The sequence below is a fragment of the Lampetra planeri genome, chromosome 33 (genome assembly GCF_965212315.1).
Source record: "Lampetra planeri chromosome 33, kcLamPlan1.2.h2, whole genome shotgun sequence".
In the NCBI taxonomy this organism is placed as follows: Eukaryota; Metazoa; Chordata; class Hyperoartia; order Petromyzontiformes; family Petromyzontidae; genus Lampetra; species Lampetra planeri.
Genome location: NC_136139.1, coordinates 8,006,890 through 8,020,498, shown reverse-complemented (window position 1 = coordinate 8,020,498; position 13,609 = coordinate 8,006,890). Strand labels below are relative to the sequence as shown.

Here is a 13,609-nt window from a genome sequence, read left to right as displayed (position 1 = left end):
AAATTGAACCAGCAGTGCTCAATTTGGATTTTACAATAGCAATAATCGCCCCCTACTGGCAGACTATTGCCCCAGGTCATTCTTGCAAATGAGACTAAGCTGGTCTCTTGAGGTCTTAGCTGGTGTTAAATCATTACAAACGTACAAATTTAAATCATACCACCGTTGCTTCCAGAGATGTTGACTTTAATTCCGTAAACTTTGTAAAAAGCAGGCATAATACCTATTTACACCCCCCACATCCTCAACGTAAATAAATTGTTGCAATACATGGTGTTATTCGATTAAAGAATCGATTATTTTCTTAAACATATCTCTGAATTACCTCTCTCTTTCACTGCTTTTTTTATTTTAGTTTTTTTACCGTTTTGCCAGCTGCATTTATCCCAATGTGACATGAGCACGTCATTTTTTAAATCTAATTTCCATGAATTTCACGCAATAATTTCTCACGTGCACGATTTAATGGATGTATCGTGAGTGCACAAATCTATCTTACTTGATGAATTTACGTATCTTTAACATGCCTGTTAAATAGTATCGAATTGTTGAGAAGGATGAGGTTTCAACCGATGTATTCTTTATTCGCCTACAAATGTCTTGTCATCTCCACACACACACAATCATATTTCATCATCGGTAGTGTAAGCACGTCGTGATCCAAAACCAAGATGGACCATTCCAATTTTTATTTTGCAGAATACTCTTTTGTATGCTATTTGCTTAGCAACCAGTAATAACTGAGCAATCTTAGTTACAATTATGCAATAACATATTTAGAGACAGCTTAAAAGCTTTATAAATTTTGATTTAAAGCATTCGTGACTGCAGGGATTCATATTCTTGGTTCTTTCGGTAAAGTCACGTAGAAGGTAAATAATAATAATATAAATATAAAACAATACAAATTCTCACGACGTTTCGACTGCAACACAAACAACCATCATCAGGTGTGTGGATGATGGTTACTTGTGTTGCAGTCGAAACGTAGTGAGAATTTTTATTGTTTTATATTTATAGCTTTATACATGTTCATAAAGTTGACTTTGTCTGTTTTGTGTGATTCTTAAGAATATTTGATTGCTACACTTTTTCCATTTTCCTAAAAAAACAAACACTAAGCAACGTTTTGTATTTAATTTCAAAGGAATGCTGTTGTGGTGCGTTTCCTAGCACATTGGATTTGCACATTCGATTTGGGAGCCACGGTGGCGAGATATTAACTATCTCGCCTGCTATACAGGAGATTGTGGGTTCGATCCTGACCCTGACACCTGTGTATATTTGGAGTTTGCATGTTCTCCCCGTGGTCGCGTGGATTTTTCTCCAGGCCATCCGGTTTTTCCCTACACATTTAGAAACATGCATTTGGAGTATTTGGCTGCTATAGATTTCCATACGATAAGCTTCGTTGAGATATCATTTGTGGCCAGATCGCTTCTGAAAAAGAGCTATAGCTCAGTGGGCCTTACCTGGTAAAATAAAAATTGTTTAGTTTTAGTTTATCAATCCAGAGGTTGCTGGTACAATCTCCTGGCACAGCAGATCCCACAAGTCTCATAAATTCCTCCACCACTGTCAACTTAGCACTGTGGTTAGTCGATTGGCTGGTCACGTACATGGTGGAGAAAAGTGTAGGTGCTCCTACCTCTTCCAAGACATCTAGCCAGCGTGGAAGAGTAGGCCGAAAGTTTCTCCTTCAGAGGGGCTCTCAAATGTTCCATGGAGTGGAGGCCATTTCGCCAGCAGTGGAATGAGTAAGCTATTGCAGGGCTGCACCTTTATTTTTTTATATAGTTCATTATAGCCTGTGTGGTTTGCGGGGTAAGCAGCACAGCCTGGAATCTCTCTTCTGTCACTACCCAGCTGCTGATGGCCAGGCTTGTGGCTTATGTGTTATTACAGGGAGGGGGGGAGAAATAAAGTCGATAACAGTCACATTAATTAGGCTCGAAGTTTATAGGATTAGGGAATAGGGACAATGTGGTCTTGTGACAAGGGCCACCTTGTTGCCGGCTGGTCACGAGCACGATTTTCTCATTTTGCGGTTGTGGAAAAATGACAGCATAGCTCCGAGCCTCGAATAAGCCTTCTCATCAAATTAGGAATATATATCTCTCTTTAAGCTTGGGACCATGCCTACCTCTCTCTCTCCGGCCAACTCATCTCTTAATTGCCGTATGAGCTACTCTCATGGAATAACATATTCTGCAGTGCTGCACCATCGCTTGGTTCACCTTGACGCAGTGGTCCCCCCCCCCCCCCCCCGACAATTCATGGAATAACGTAGAATGCATAAAGTGTACACAAACAGAATTCTATATACGCAATACACACTTATTGTGCATCTCAACAGGGTATGTAATTCAAGCAGAGAAGTATAGCTTGACATTTGGACTGAATGGCGTTCATATTTACATTCGGAGGACCAAAAGTGACAACACACAAATTCCCTGTTTATTTTTACGATTATATTAATTACCACATGCATGGTCGACAATGCAGTAACATTATCGTGGAGTACACTCTATATAATTGTTAAAGGAAATTTTGTAACCTTCAGCATAATACGAATAACAATAATAATTTTCAGCCATTTGTCAATCCACTGCTGGATGAAGGCCTTCCTATAATGCGTCAGTACTGGGCGTTTTGCTTGATCACAACTTCACCACCACTGATCAGCGTGGGTTAGTTGAACATGCAACTCTGAAGCCGGTTCAGATGTCACTCGCCACCTTTGGCCAGGACTCGAACTCGGTTTGCTGGATTCGTCCATACAGAGCACAGTGCCCTAGCCACTAACCCACCACTCCACCACTCCGCCACAACCTTTAACATGCCGGCTCGTAATTCTGGGACGACGTGTACCTTAGAGACAGGCATTTATTACGTTAATTTTCTCATCGCACATTAACAAGTGACAAGTTAAGGTCAGAAACACTTTTTTATGATTTGGCACTATTGCCGCGTACAATGTGAGCCGCATATTTCAACACGGCACGGCCAGAGTAGTTTGTTTAGTGGCGGCGCAAGGTATAAGCCAACTTAACAAAAGATTCGTGCTCCAAGTAGCTGAAGGGACCCCCGAATGCATGACAAATAGGGGTGCATCAAATATTATCTAAAATAAAAATCCTAATAAACATAACGAGATCATTAACATAACCAAAGCAATTTATCCCTGTGATCCCTTTTTCGTTTGTGTCTCCCTTCGATCATCTCACTACAGTACATCTCGTTGTATTGTCGACATGTCTCGCATCTTGCAAAATATATGTCTCTTGTTGATATCTCTTCTTCATAATGAACGTTTTTGGGTTAGATCGCGTTATTTATAAATGTGTCGTAACCCTCCACCACCCGACACGGCCAATCAGCAAAAAAGTGTCACGTTGACAAAAGACAAATAGTTCACTACTTTAGCCCACCGGTATGTTGAAGAGGGAATCCACAAAATTTACAGTTTTTGCGTACGCCGTTTCGCTGGTAATTACATCCAGCATCATCGGGCAATTCGCTGATTGGCCATGTCGGGTGGTAGAGGGTTACGACACATTTATAACTAACGCGATCTAACCCAAAAACGTTTATTATGAATAATATTGGTCGCGAAAGCCTACATGATATCTCTTCTGTTATCTCACTCGGATTTTATGAATTGAAAAGGCACCCCCCTCCCCCTTCCCCCAATAGGCCAGGAGCACCACTGGGTTTGTTAAAGACAGCACCCTGAGAGCCTCCCTCCTCCTGCAGACCATCAGCCACCAATCTCCAGCCACATCCCACTATTCAGTAAGCCTCGCGCAGTTGAGATTGTCAAATAAAAGCATCCGCAGCATGGACGACTGGGCCATAATCAACAATCCCGCTGTATTCATTCAAGATGTTTTCAAGAGGCGCTGTGTCGATGAATGAGTTACTGTGATCGCTACCTAGGCTGGGAAATAAACTCGGGCCACCAGAATTAAGCCTGACCCATGAGCGATTCCTCAAAGACACGTTCACAAGTTCCCCAAAACCTGCCACTCACCCGAGTGCTTACTGTGCATAATCTAACGTTGTGTGATAAAAAGGTTAGAATAATTTATTTTAGCGAAAAAAATCAAACCTGATTTACTTGTCAGAATGTAACTTCACGATTACATGATGTGATATAAACTCTGTTACTTTGACTTCATGTCTACATTTTATTATACTTATAACACTTTGCTTTTATTGTGTACTTTTTTCTGATGGCATATGCATCACAATTTAGATGAAAAGCTCTTGATATGCATTTACAATATAATTGTAAATTAATTATGCAAAAAAGTTCCCTTATTACCGTGATAGGATTCCACTTAGAAATGCTGCGGGGATTATGAAAAAGACACATTATTAAAAGTGAAAAATATATGTAACTTTCAGTGATAAAAATAGTTCACTAATGGCATTGCTATCATGTAATGTGCCACATCAAGAGCGTCCTTGCCTGACTTTGAGTGCAATTGTGACATTTTGTTCTTAAATTTGCAGGGCTCTATCCGAAATTCAAAATCATAGCACTGAGAGTTTGAGTCATTTATATGGAACAGATCCTACAAAGTGTGCCCAAAGGGTATGTGAGACTCTGTCAAAAGATCAGAGAGCAAGAGGAAGGTTAGAATGCCGGTGGTGTTACTTTGAGAAGATGAAACTTAGAAGCCCACAGAATATTTGCGCAAAGGCGTGAGTCCCGTCAGCCGGCTATCAGTCACTTGTGACTCAAGGACACACGCGTGGCCTTAATCAAGATTTTTAGGATAGCAGAACATTCATTCGGAAGCTCAGAGAACTAAACAAAAGCAAGCTCAAGGAATGAAATGTCAGTGCTTGTTCTGTATATCATGTGGCTTGCCACTCCCCCGACGTGCCAATGTGTGCTCTCTGCGGAACCGGTTAAAACACTTGGATTGAGTAAGGGCAGAGGAGAATGCAACATTTGGGTATACATATTGTCCTTCCCCCACACCTCTGATTCGCACGGTTGGCTACGTACGGTACAAAATAAATTCAACATGAATACACTATATGCAATGTATTTATGATTATTGTAGAATATTGCCTTCCAAGGACATGATACAAAAATAGAAATAAATACTATACATAATACGACCACATATTGATATCACACACAAGGTCTTAAAATTATATTGTTTGCATTGCCGTAGGTAGGCATCTTCAGTAGTCAATGTTGCTGCATGCTATAAGGTCAGTGGTGAGACTTCAGTTAGTAGGGTGTGTGGGCTCCGTACCACGTGTGTGAATTCATAACGTATGAAATGGGCCGATGGCATGGTGAAATGGCATTTCATAGCAGAGAAGCACCATTGGGTATTCAAAACGCAGAGCTGCATCAAAGACTAGCAATCAGCATGTCTGTGCGATTTAAAGGCACAATCCAATGCCAAGGCACAGGGGAGAGACGCGTGGCATACCTCCATTGTCTTAATAGACCATGCCGCACTGTCCCTGTTTGCAAAAGCCCTGGCCGAGGGCAAGCATCAGCACTCATCCTCTGTACCCTCAAAGTCTGAAGGACAGGGGCACAGCTGGAAGAAGCTGAGGGTGAAATGAGAGAACCATCCGCCAGACACAGCCAGCTGCATTCCATATTTCATGGGAATAGAAATCCTTTTCAGACTCAGCAAAAACATTATGGCAGCAGAAAAGGGAATCAAGTCAATAAAAGGGACCGGTGAAATGGCTGGCTGTGAATAAATCATGAGTGTGATGGCTTCGTGCTGGCATGCCAAACTGCATCCAACAGATTTATGGATCATTATGGAATGATGGCCAGAGCAGGTCTATTTAAAACAGAGGAATATAAACGACAAACGACTCACTTTTTTTCTTTTAAAATCCAATCTTTGACAGAACACTCAAAGATCCGCTGTTTTCAAAATATATAGCTTGGAAGGGGAGCTTTGCCTATTGATTTTAAACATTTGGCCGTGCGGTTGGGTAGAGCCTGCGTGTTAGAATAAAAAGCAGATGAGAAATATTTGTGAAATGTTAGTGTTTTGAATTTTATAAAGGGCTAACAAAGTGGGATAAATCGGAAGCAATTTCGGCTGGAAGGTGCTACATTATGAATGGTATTTTTAGCTGCATTAGGCCTGTTGTGTAAGGCACATAAAAAGAAAAACGCTGTGGTATGAGCTGCTTTTCTTTAGAAGCACAAGCGGCAGACTTTTATCAGTTTTCAGCAGAGAATATACACAGGACCATGTTTCTGTGCATGAGGCATATTCATTCCAAGTCGAATAAAATGCTGGATGTTGTACTTCTACATGAATATAATTATTTTATATAATTTCGCGTGATAACTCTTTCGCATTCAAAAAACGTTGAACGAAAAACATTCTGATTTAAAGCTTTCGTGACTGCAGGGATTCATCTTCTTGGTTCTTTCGGTAAAGTCACGTAGAAGGGAAGTAATAAAATAATAAAAATAAAACATAATAAAATTATTCTCACGACGTTTCGGCCACAACGCAAGCAGCCGTCCTCAGGTGAAGACCAGGTCCGTCGAGGCGACAGAGTCTGAATGAAACAGCACACGAGCTTGGAGCATATATATAAGCTGGGCGCCTTGACAAAGGAATTTGCATATCAAGAGGAATTTAGCATATTTATGGGAAATGCAATATGCTAAATTCCTCTTGATATGCAAATTCCTTTGTCAAGGCGCCCAGCTTATATATATGCTCCAAGCTCGTGTGCTGTTTCATTCAGACTCTGTCGCCTCGACGGACCTGGTCTTCACCTGACGACGGCTGCTTGCGTTGTGGCCGAAACGTCGTGAGAATAATTTTATTATGTTTTATTTTTATTATTTTATTACTTCCCTTCTACGTGACTTTACCGAAAGAACCAAGAAGATGAAAAACATTCTATTTTGTGGCTTATGATGGAAATATTTTCCCGTGCGCCAAGCGCACACTTGTTTGTTATGTGCCCTGCTCAATGGGGAAACACAACATTGCTTTAATTAACTTCATGAAGCATTGAGGATAGATGATTGAATATGTAATCTATCAGAGTCAACCAGCGCCGCTGCCTTGGTGGGACGGTTACCACACTGGAGTTGAAAGCCAGAGGTCGCCGGTTCGGTTCGGTCCCATCTCCCGGCGCGGCAGTTGAAACAACGATGCAAGTTTCTTATATCTGCCCCCCTCCGCCCCCCGCCCTCTGTCGACCCAGCAGTGCCAATGTGCACAGCACATGTAGTCAATTGTCAGGTCGCGCGTGTGGTGGGGTCAAATGTGAGTACTCCCACAACCCTAATGCAGAAACGTCTTGGCTAGTGTGGAGTAGGCCAAATATCAACCAAAATTCATGAGAAGGACAAAGCAAAAATCAGACCGCCTTTTTAGATCAAAGAGAAGCAGTTCCAGATATCACATTTAATGAAGTAAACACTCCCCTTCGCGGTGTGAGCAAGGGAACACTCGTGGACCAGATGCTATAACCGTAGACATCATCAAAGAAGTGGGACCAGATATTGGAACATTTGCATATCTCTTTCCTAGATATTTAAACAGAAAAGAAACACCTCAATTGTGGAATAATACTCATTCTTGTATTGTAAGTGGGAGACAAAAGTGACATGAAGAATTACAAGCCCATTCATCTCTTTTCGCACATATATAAATTATTCAAGGTCACTGGCACGGAACAATGAACAATATAGAAGCCAACCAACCATGTGAGCAAGCTGGAGTTAAGAAAGGTTTTTCTACCATGGGAAACAACTGGAAAATCGACCACAATATGTAAGGCATATTGACGACTGACTGGTATAGAAATTCTGAAATAAATGAGTGAGCAAGAGCAAAACGGAGTGCTTTTAGGACATTTAAATTGATAACATGGAATAGCATTCCAATGTGCCTAACACAGAAAGTTTTCCAACAGTGAATATTACCGTCGATGACAAATATATTGGAAACATGGCCAATGAAAATAAAATGGAAAAGGAAGGGTTGAAATTGCGCAAAGAAACATGCAAAGGTGCAAGCTTGCAACTATGTTGTGAAATGGAAACAAGAACGCATGGATAACAGGACAAACACAAATTATAGACAACATTGACTGTTAAGAAAAGTAAGAGGGCCTGGATTAGGACACATTGCAAGAAGGGTTGATTGCCATTCGTCAAGGCTGACGATGGATTGACAGGCGAAGGAGGAAACACGGCTGAGAGCACCGTCACCGTGGAGATGGAGCGATGAGATTGGCGCGTGTGCAGAGGGTCGGTGAATTGTTGCATCGCACGACCATGATAGATGGCGATGGCTTGCGGAGGGCCTCGATCCAACAGCGGATAAAGCACGGCTGACTACGCCGACTGGCGATGACATTTTTGAAAACATCCTTGCAAAAAGTTTTGCACGCACCAAAGTCAAAGTCGAGAACCTACAAATCAACACAGGACTGGATTAGCCTGCTATGCTATTGCACGCTTGAACTTCAAAACAGTACAAGCATTTGCGTTTGAAATACACTCTCAATATAAAGGAGGGCCCTTATCACTCGCACACTGACGCCTGTGCTGTTATTCATGGGTAGCTGTATATTGGATGTCCTGTACTGGCTCCCTCAGCGGCTGTTAACATTTTCATTATTTTTCTAACTTTATGGCCCATTATTTTAGCCCTCGCAGTTTGTTATCTTGCTTCGTTGAGCAAGACAGCTCTTTTTTTTAATTGGTAGATTTTCACCAAAGCACATAACTGTGCATCGAGAAGAGCTGGGCACATGCTCAATCAACAATAGATTGGACCCCTATAACTGGTATTAAACTAATGAGCAAAGTTGAAGAGAGTAACTGCATGAAATTTAACAAGGAATATATTTTATTGCCCCCTGTTAATGCGAGTCTTAAAGACGACGTTTCGTAAAAGCCCGTGTTCACAGACTCGCAGAAAAATTAACGGCCAAGCTTGTGGGGGCAAACACGAGTCGGCCAACATTTTCCAAAGGCTCCGTGCTCGTTATGATGATTCCTTGAGGATGCATTCATCACCCAATTAACTGTAGCTGGATGCATGTTGTGTGCGCGGGTGCTCTTGGCTTTTTAAAACACGCATTACACACACAGGCTAAACAACTCATTCTTCAGTTCAGGAAGCTTACAATGAATGAGCTCATCGTAATGTTGTATTACAAATAGGTTGGCTAGAAAGTTTTCTGAATTTAGTTATTTAGCGTGGTACAAATCAGAGTGCCCTTACAACAATGACCTTCAACTGTTTAATAATTGCATTTTAAAAAGATCACTGAATGTATGAAATTATTAGCAACACATTTACAAAAATATATTTGTTGGAATCCCACTCACAACCAATAATAGTGGTGAATGAATATTGAACTGGGCTCGGGCCTATTCTAGGTTGAATCAGCATTAAATTAATATCTGTTGCGGTGAGGCAACATCAGCACTGCATTTGTACCAACAGTCTGTTAATGGGTACAAGGTGGATCTTTGTATTTTTTAAATATCTATATACATACGCACGCGCCAAAGCTCAAAATTGCTTCTGCAAACTACAGCATTCTAAAAAGACGTGACACCATCTCCATCACATCATCAATAGGCTCACAAAGTCAAAGTGGCACTAACATTAGAGGTCAAAACAAATGAACAAAATTGCCATAAATGGAACCGTTAAGCTGGAGCACTGAAGCATTTAAATATTGAATCCATAATGAACATTAAATGTAAACGTCTTTCTTTCCGAGCGTAGGTGCAGGCCTTGCTGTTTCTTTACGACTTCATTTAAGAGGCTCTACTTCTGCCCATGTTTGTGAGCGCAGCATTTACATGTTTCCGTATTCCACCCGACCTCTCTGCATTAAAGTAGCAATTACCTTACAATGAGGGCACAAGACATGTCTTCATATTACAGTGACTCGTACAAAGTAAACATATTTCTCATCGTTTTGTTTTGCCTCACATCGAAATTTGCGGATGTTTAAAGTGGGCCATTCACCTGAATTGATTGCGAGAGAAGAAGTAATTTGTGCAAGTTTCTGCACAGATGCAGACAATCTTCAGTCAAGCTCAGTGTAAAGTAAGAGGCCATTATGAACACCCAGATATTGTCGTGAGAAGGAAGTTTTTTTGATGAAGGTGAAGCAATCTAATAAAGTTTCAAGCAGTTTCTAAATTAATTACTACCAATACAATGAAGGTGAAATAAAAGTTCTTCTTACAATATCCATTCGTCATGAATAATGCTGTTTTCAAGCGAAAGATGGCAAAAGGGTATTATGGGGGGTAAAAATTATATCGCCACAATCAATGGTGAAAGAGACGTGTGCCACGAACAAGGGAAGCTGTAGATTTGAAGCTTTCGTGACTGCAAGGATTCATACTCTTAGTTTTTTCGGTAAAGTCACCTGATGACGGAGACTTGTGTTGCCTCCGAAACGTCGTGATTTTTTATTATTTTATTAATTTTAATTTCATTTTTTTACCTACGTGACTTTACCGAAAAAACTAAGAGTATAAGGGAAGCTGTCCTCAAAAGTTTTCCGTTCAGCAAACGGCTCTAAATCAAAGTTAAACGTTGGCACAAAAGAGGAGGACATTTTATTACTTCATTTGCCATAGCCATAAACACGTGCCGAGTTAACTGCTTATCAGATCCGATACCATTTAAAAATGCCTTTTTGTTTTAGTACCTTATTAAAGGGCTTAATCCAGACATCACGTGCAATGATCTAGTGGCGCGCGGGTCAGTGTCAAAGCTGTCCACGCAATGTGCGTTTCTTGAGCCGCGTGTCCTTTTAGACCCACAAAACAAAAGCCGCCGCATTTGAACGAAGATGCGTTCAGTGGAGTGATGGCACTCACCTGTTGTGAGAGCTGTCGTGTCACTCGGGGCGGACTACGTGGTGTGGCGGGGTGGTGTACCGGCTTTAACGTTTTTTGCCTTCTTTAGCAATCACCCATTGCCGTACACTAAGCTAGTGGCGCTTAAGCTAGTGAGTGCGCCTAATGAATGACGACCGCAAGGAGCTAAGGAGGGGAGACGCTCGCAAGGCTTAACACGTCCGGCAATCACGAACGCGCAACAGAGAATGCTGCCCGTGATAATCATCGCTGCCATCTGGTTATCTTCTATCGAATACCGTGAGCTCCAACCCTGTCCGGGTTTTATTTTTATTTTTAGGCAACCACGTCAAACAGGGCAGCGTACGTGTGTGTGTGAGGCCCTGGCAGTGGCATTCTGGTTAAAATAGTGGACAAAATGACACAACATTTTCTGAAAACTACTCATGCCTTTGAAATAATATTCATGGGTAAACACAGGACATTCGCCCTTTACACTCACCGGAGATACCCACTGACATTAAATTGGTTACACACTCTGACCAATGGTGTCAATTGTGTGTTTTTCATTATTGTCCCTCTGCTCTGCCCAATGTCTATGTTTTGACACTATAAACGCCAGATTGTAGACGACAGCAGGCTAGGTTCGCCAGCTTTATGCGAGCCCAATACAAAGTGTGACCACTTCCAAATGTGCACTCTGGTAAATTCTGAAATGATGTGTTAAGAACATGACGACTGCATGACAGTGAAATAACAAGCGTTATGGTGCTGAACAATAAGGCTAGCTGAATGACAGCTACGAGTAGTTACATTTTTGAAGGCTGAACTTCCCCTCTCTAAATGCCTACAAAGGTAATTTTATTTTCAAGCTGTCTGCAATAGTTGGAGGTGGGTGGACATCATGCAAAAACGAGTACAATTAAGTGGCGAGCATCACAGCATACGCAAATATACATTGGGAGTGAGAACTAGAGCAGATTGCATGCTGGACAAACGTGCAAATAGTATTGTTACTAGTTCTGTTTCGCATTTAAACTTTTATTTAAAGTTTTCTTTAACAGTTAACCGTGACTATTTTGCACCCCTCTTTGAGTTGATGGATGCCCCCGGTCAGATGGCTCAGTGGGAGATCGAGAGCGGCTAGCAATCAACAGATTTCGAGTTCGAATCCTGGTTCGGGGGTTCACTCAGTCCACCATCGCTCCAGGATTGATAAACAATAAGTACCACTTTTACGGCGAAGTCAACAGTGGTTGTCCTATAAATAGATTTGCCCCCGGCTGCCATACGAATGTGGAATTTCCACCACTGGCTCTGCAGGGCAGCAAACAGAGGAGATGAGCACCAATGCCTCCATGCTCATTTGAGCGGCAGGAGATCGCTTTTGACGTTTGACTTTTTTGTTTATACAAGGTCACGCTACAGTTTTTGGCACAATCCTAAGGAACTCACCGAGCTGAGCGAGTCCCGCGTGGGTGGGCGGTTGTGCCGAGGGGTGGCGGAGGCTATGGTTGTGGAGATCTCCATGAAGGTCATGGAGCGGTCGGTGGGGCGTACCGTGGCCGATGGCTCGGTGCTGAGGATGGAGGGCACGTCGCCCACAAGGCGAACGTTGCCCTGCGTCTTGATGTTCGGGTCGTTCTTGGCCGTCAAATGGAGCACCTGGAGGCCATTGTAGTAGAGGCCCGCGAGCTGGCCCTGGAAGGGGCGCTCTCTGTCTTGCCCGCCAATGGTTATCGTCGCTTGGCTGTTGAATATGGTCAGCTGGCGCCCTGCGGAGAAGCGGAGCAAGCGCAAGTCAACGGTTGCGGGCGATTCGGCCGCCAAGATTACGCTTTGCAAACATCGCTTCAGGTCTACTCGTCGTCGTTACGTAAGCGTCGCTTCAATATCCAACCAGGGGCTTCGCGAATTTTGAACGATATCATCGCTTGATGATTTACATTTTATGGAAGTAAAAAAAAGTAATTCTACAAATATAATTTAGAGCAAACACTCTGGTTCTTACAAAGCGCAAAATTAAATACCCATAAACTACAAAATTCTTCTTCTTGGTTCTTTCGGTAAAGTCACGTAGAAGGGAAATAATAAAATAATAAAAATAAAACATAATAAAATACAATTCTCACGACGTTTCGGCCACAACGCAAGCAGCCGTCCTCAGGTGAAGAACAGGTCTGTCGGAAAGACAGCGTCTGAAAGACAGCGTCTCATTCAGAGAAAGACAGCGTCTCATTCAGACGCTGTCTTTCCAACAGACCTGCTCTTCACCTGAGGACGGCTGCTTGCATTGTGGCCGAAACGTCGTGAGAATTGTATTTTATTATGTTTTATTTTGATTATTTTATTATTTCCCTTCTACGTGACTTTACCGAAAGAACCAAGACGATGAATCCCTGCAGTCACGAAAGCTTTAAATCGAAATTTACAAAATTCTTATTCATTAAACAAATTACTGTAACTTTAAGGATACATTTCTCAATATAAAACTAACGAATAACATGATTATGAATCTTTGGAGGTACATGAGATGTAATTTATTGCATCATTTCATGGGTAAGAAGGTGGCATGAATTTGTGAGGCTGTAATGAATAATGACACAGCAGTGTCAGGTTATAATGCACTATGTCCAATATGACAGCTACTTATTTGGCCTTAAGGAACAGGCAAGTCAGGCAGCAAAATATCAGACTTCCACAGTTGGCTGGGAAAAAAAACCTAATAGGATGCTTATCAGTAAA

The 13,609-nt window shown here is 41.9% G+C and overlaps 1 protein-coding gene across 3 annotated transcripts in view; it reads right to left on the bottom strand.

Annotated features, from left to right (window-relative positions):
- LOC144729733 (neurexin-1-like) overlaps positions 1-13,609 on the bottom strand; it is a 379,724-nt gene that overhangs the window by 39,775 nt on the left and 326,340 nt on the right. For 2 of the 3 annotated variants that reach the window (XM_078610189.1, XM_078610193.1), the window contains one exon: positions 12,320-12,639. In XM_078610189.1, the coding sequence (XP_078466315.1) occupies positions 12,320-12,639 (320 nt within the window). The remainder of the gene's footprint in view (positions 1-12,319; positions 12,640-13,609) is intronic. The other variant, XM_078610192.1, reaches the window with a different exon arrangement.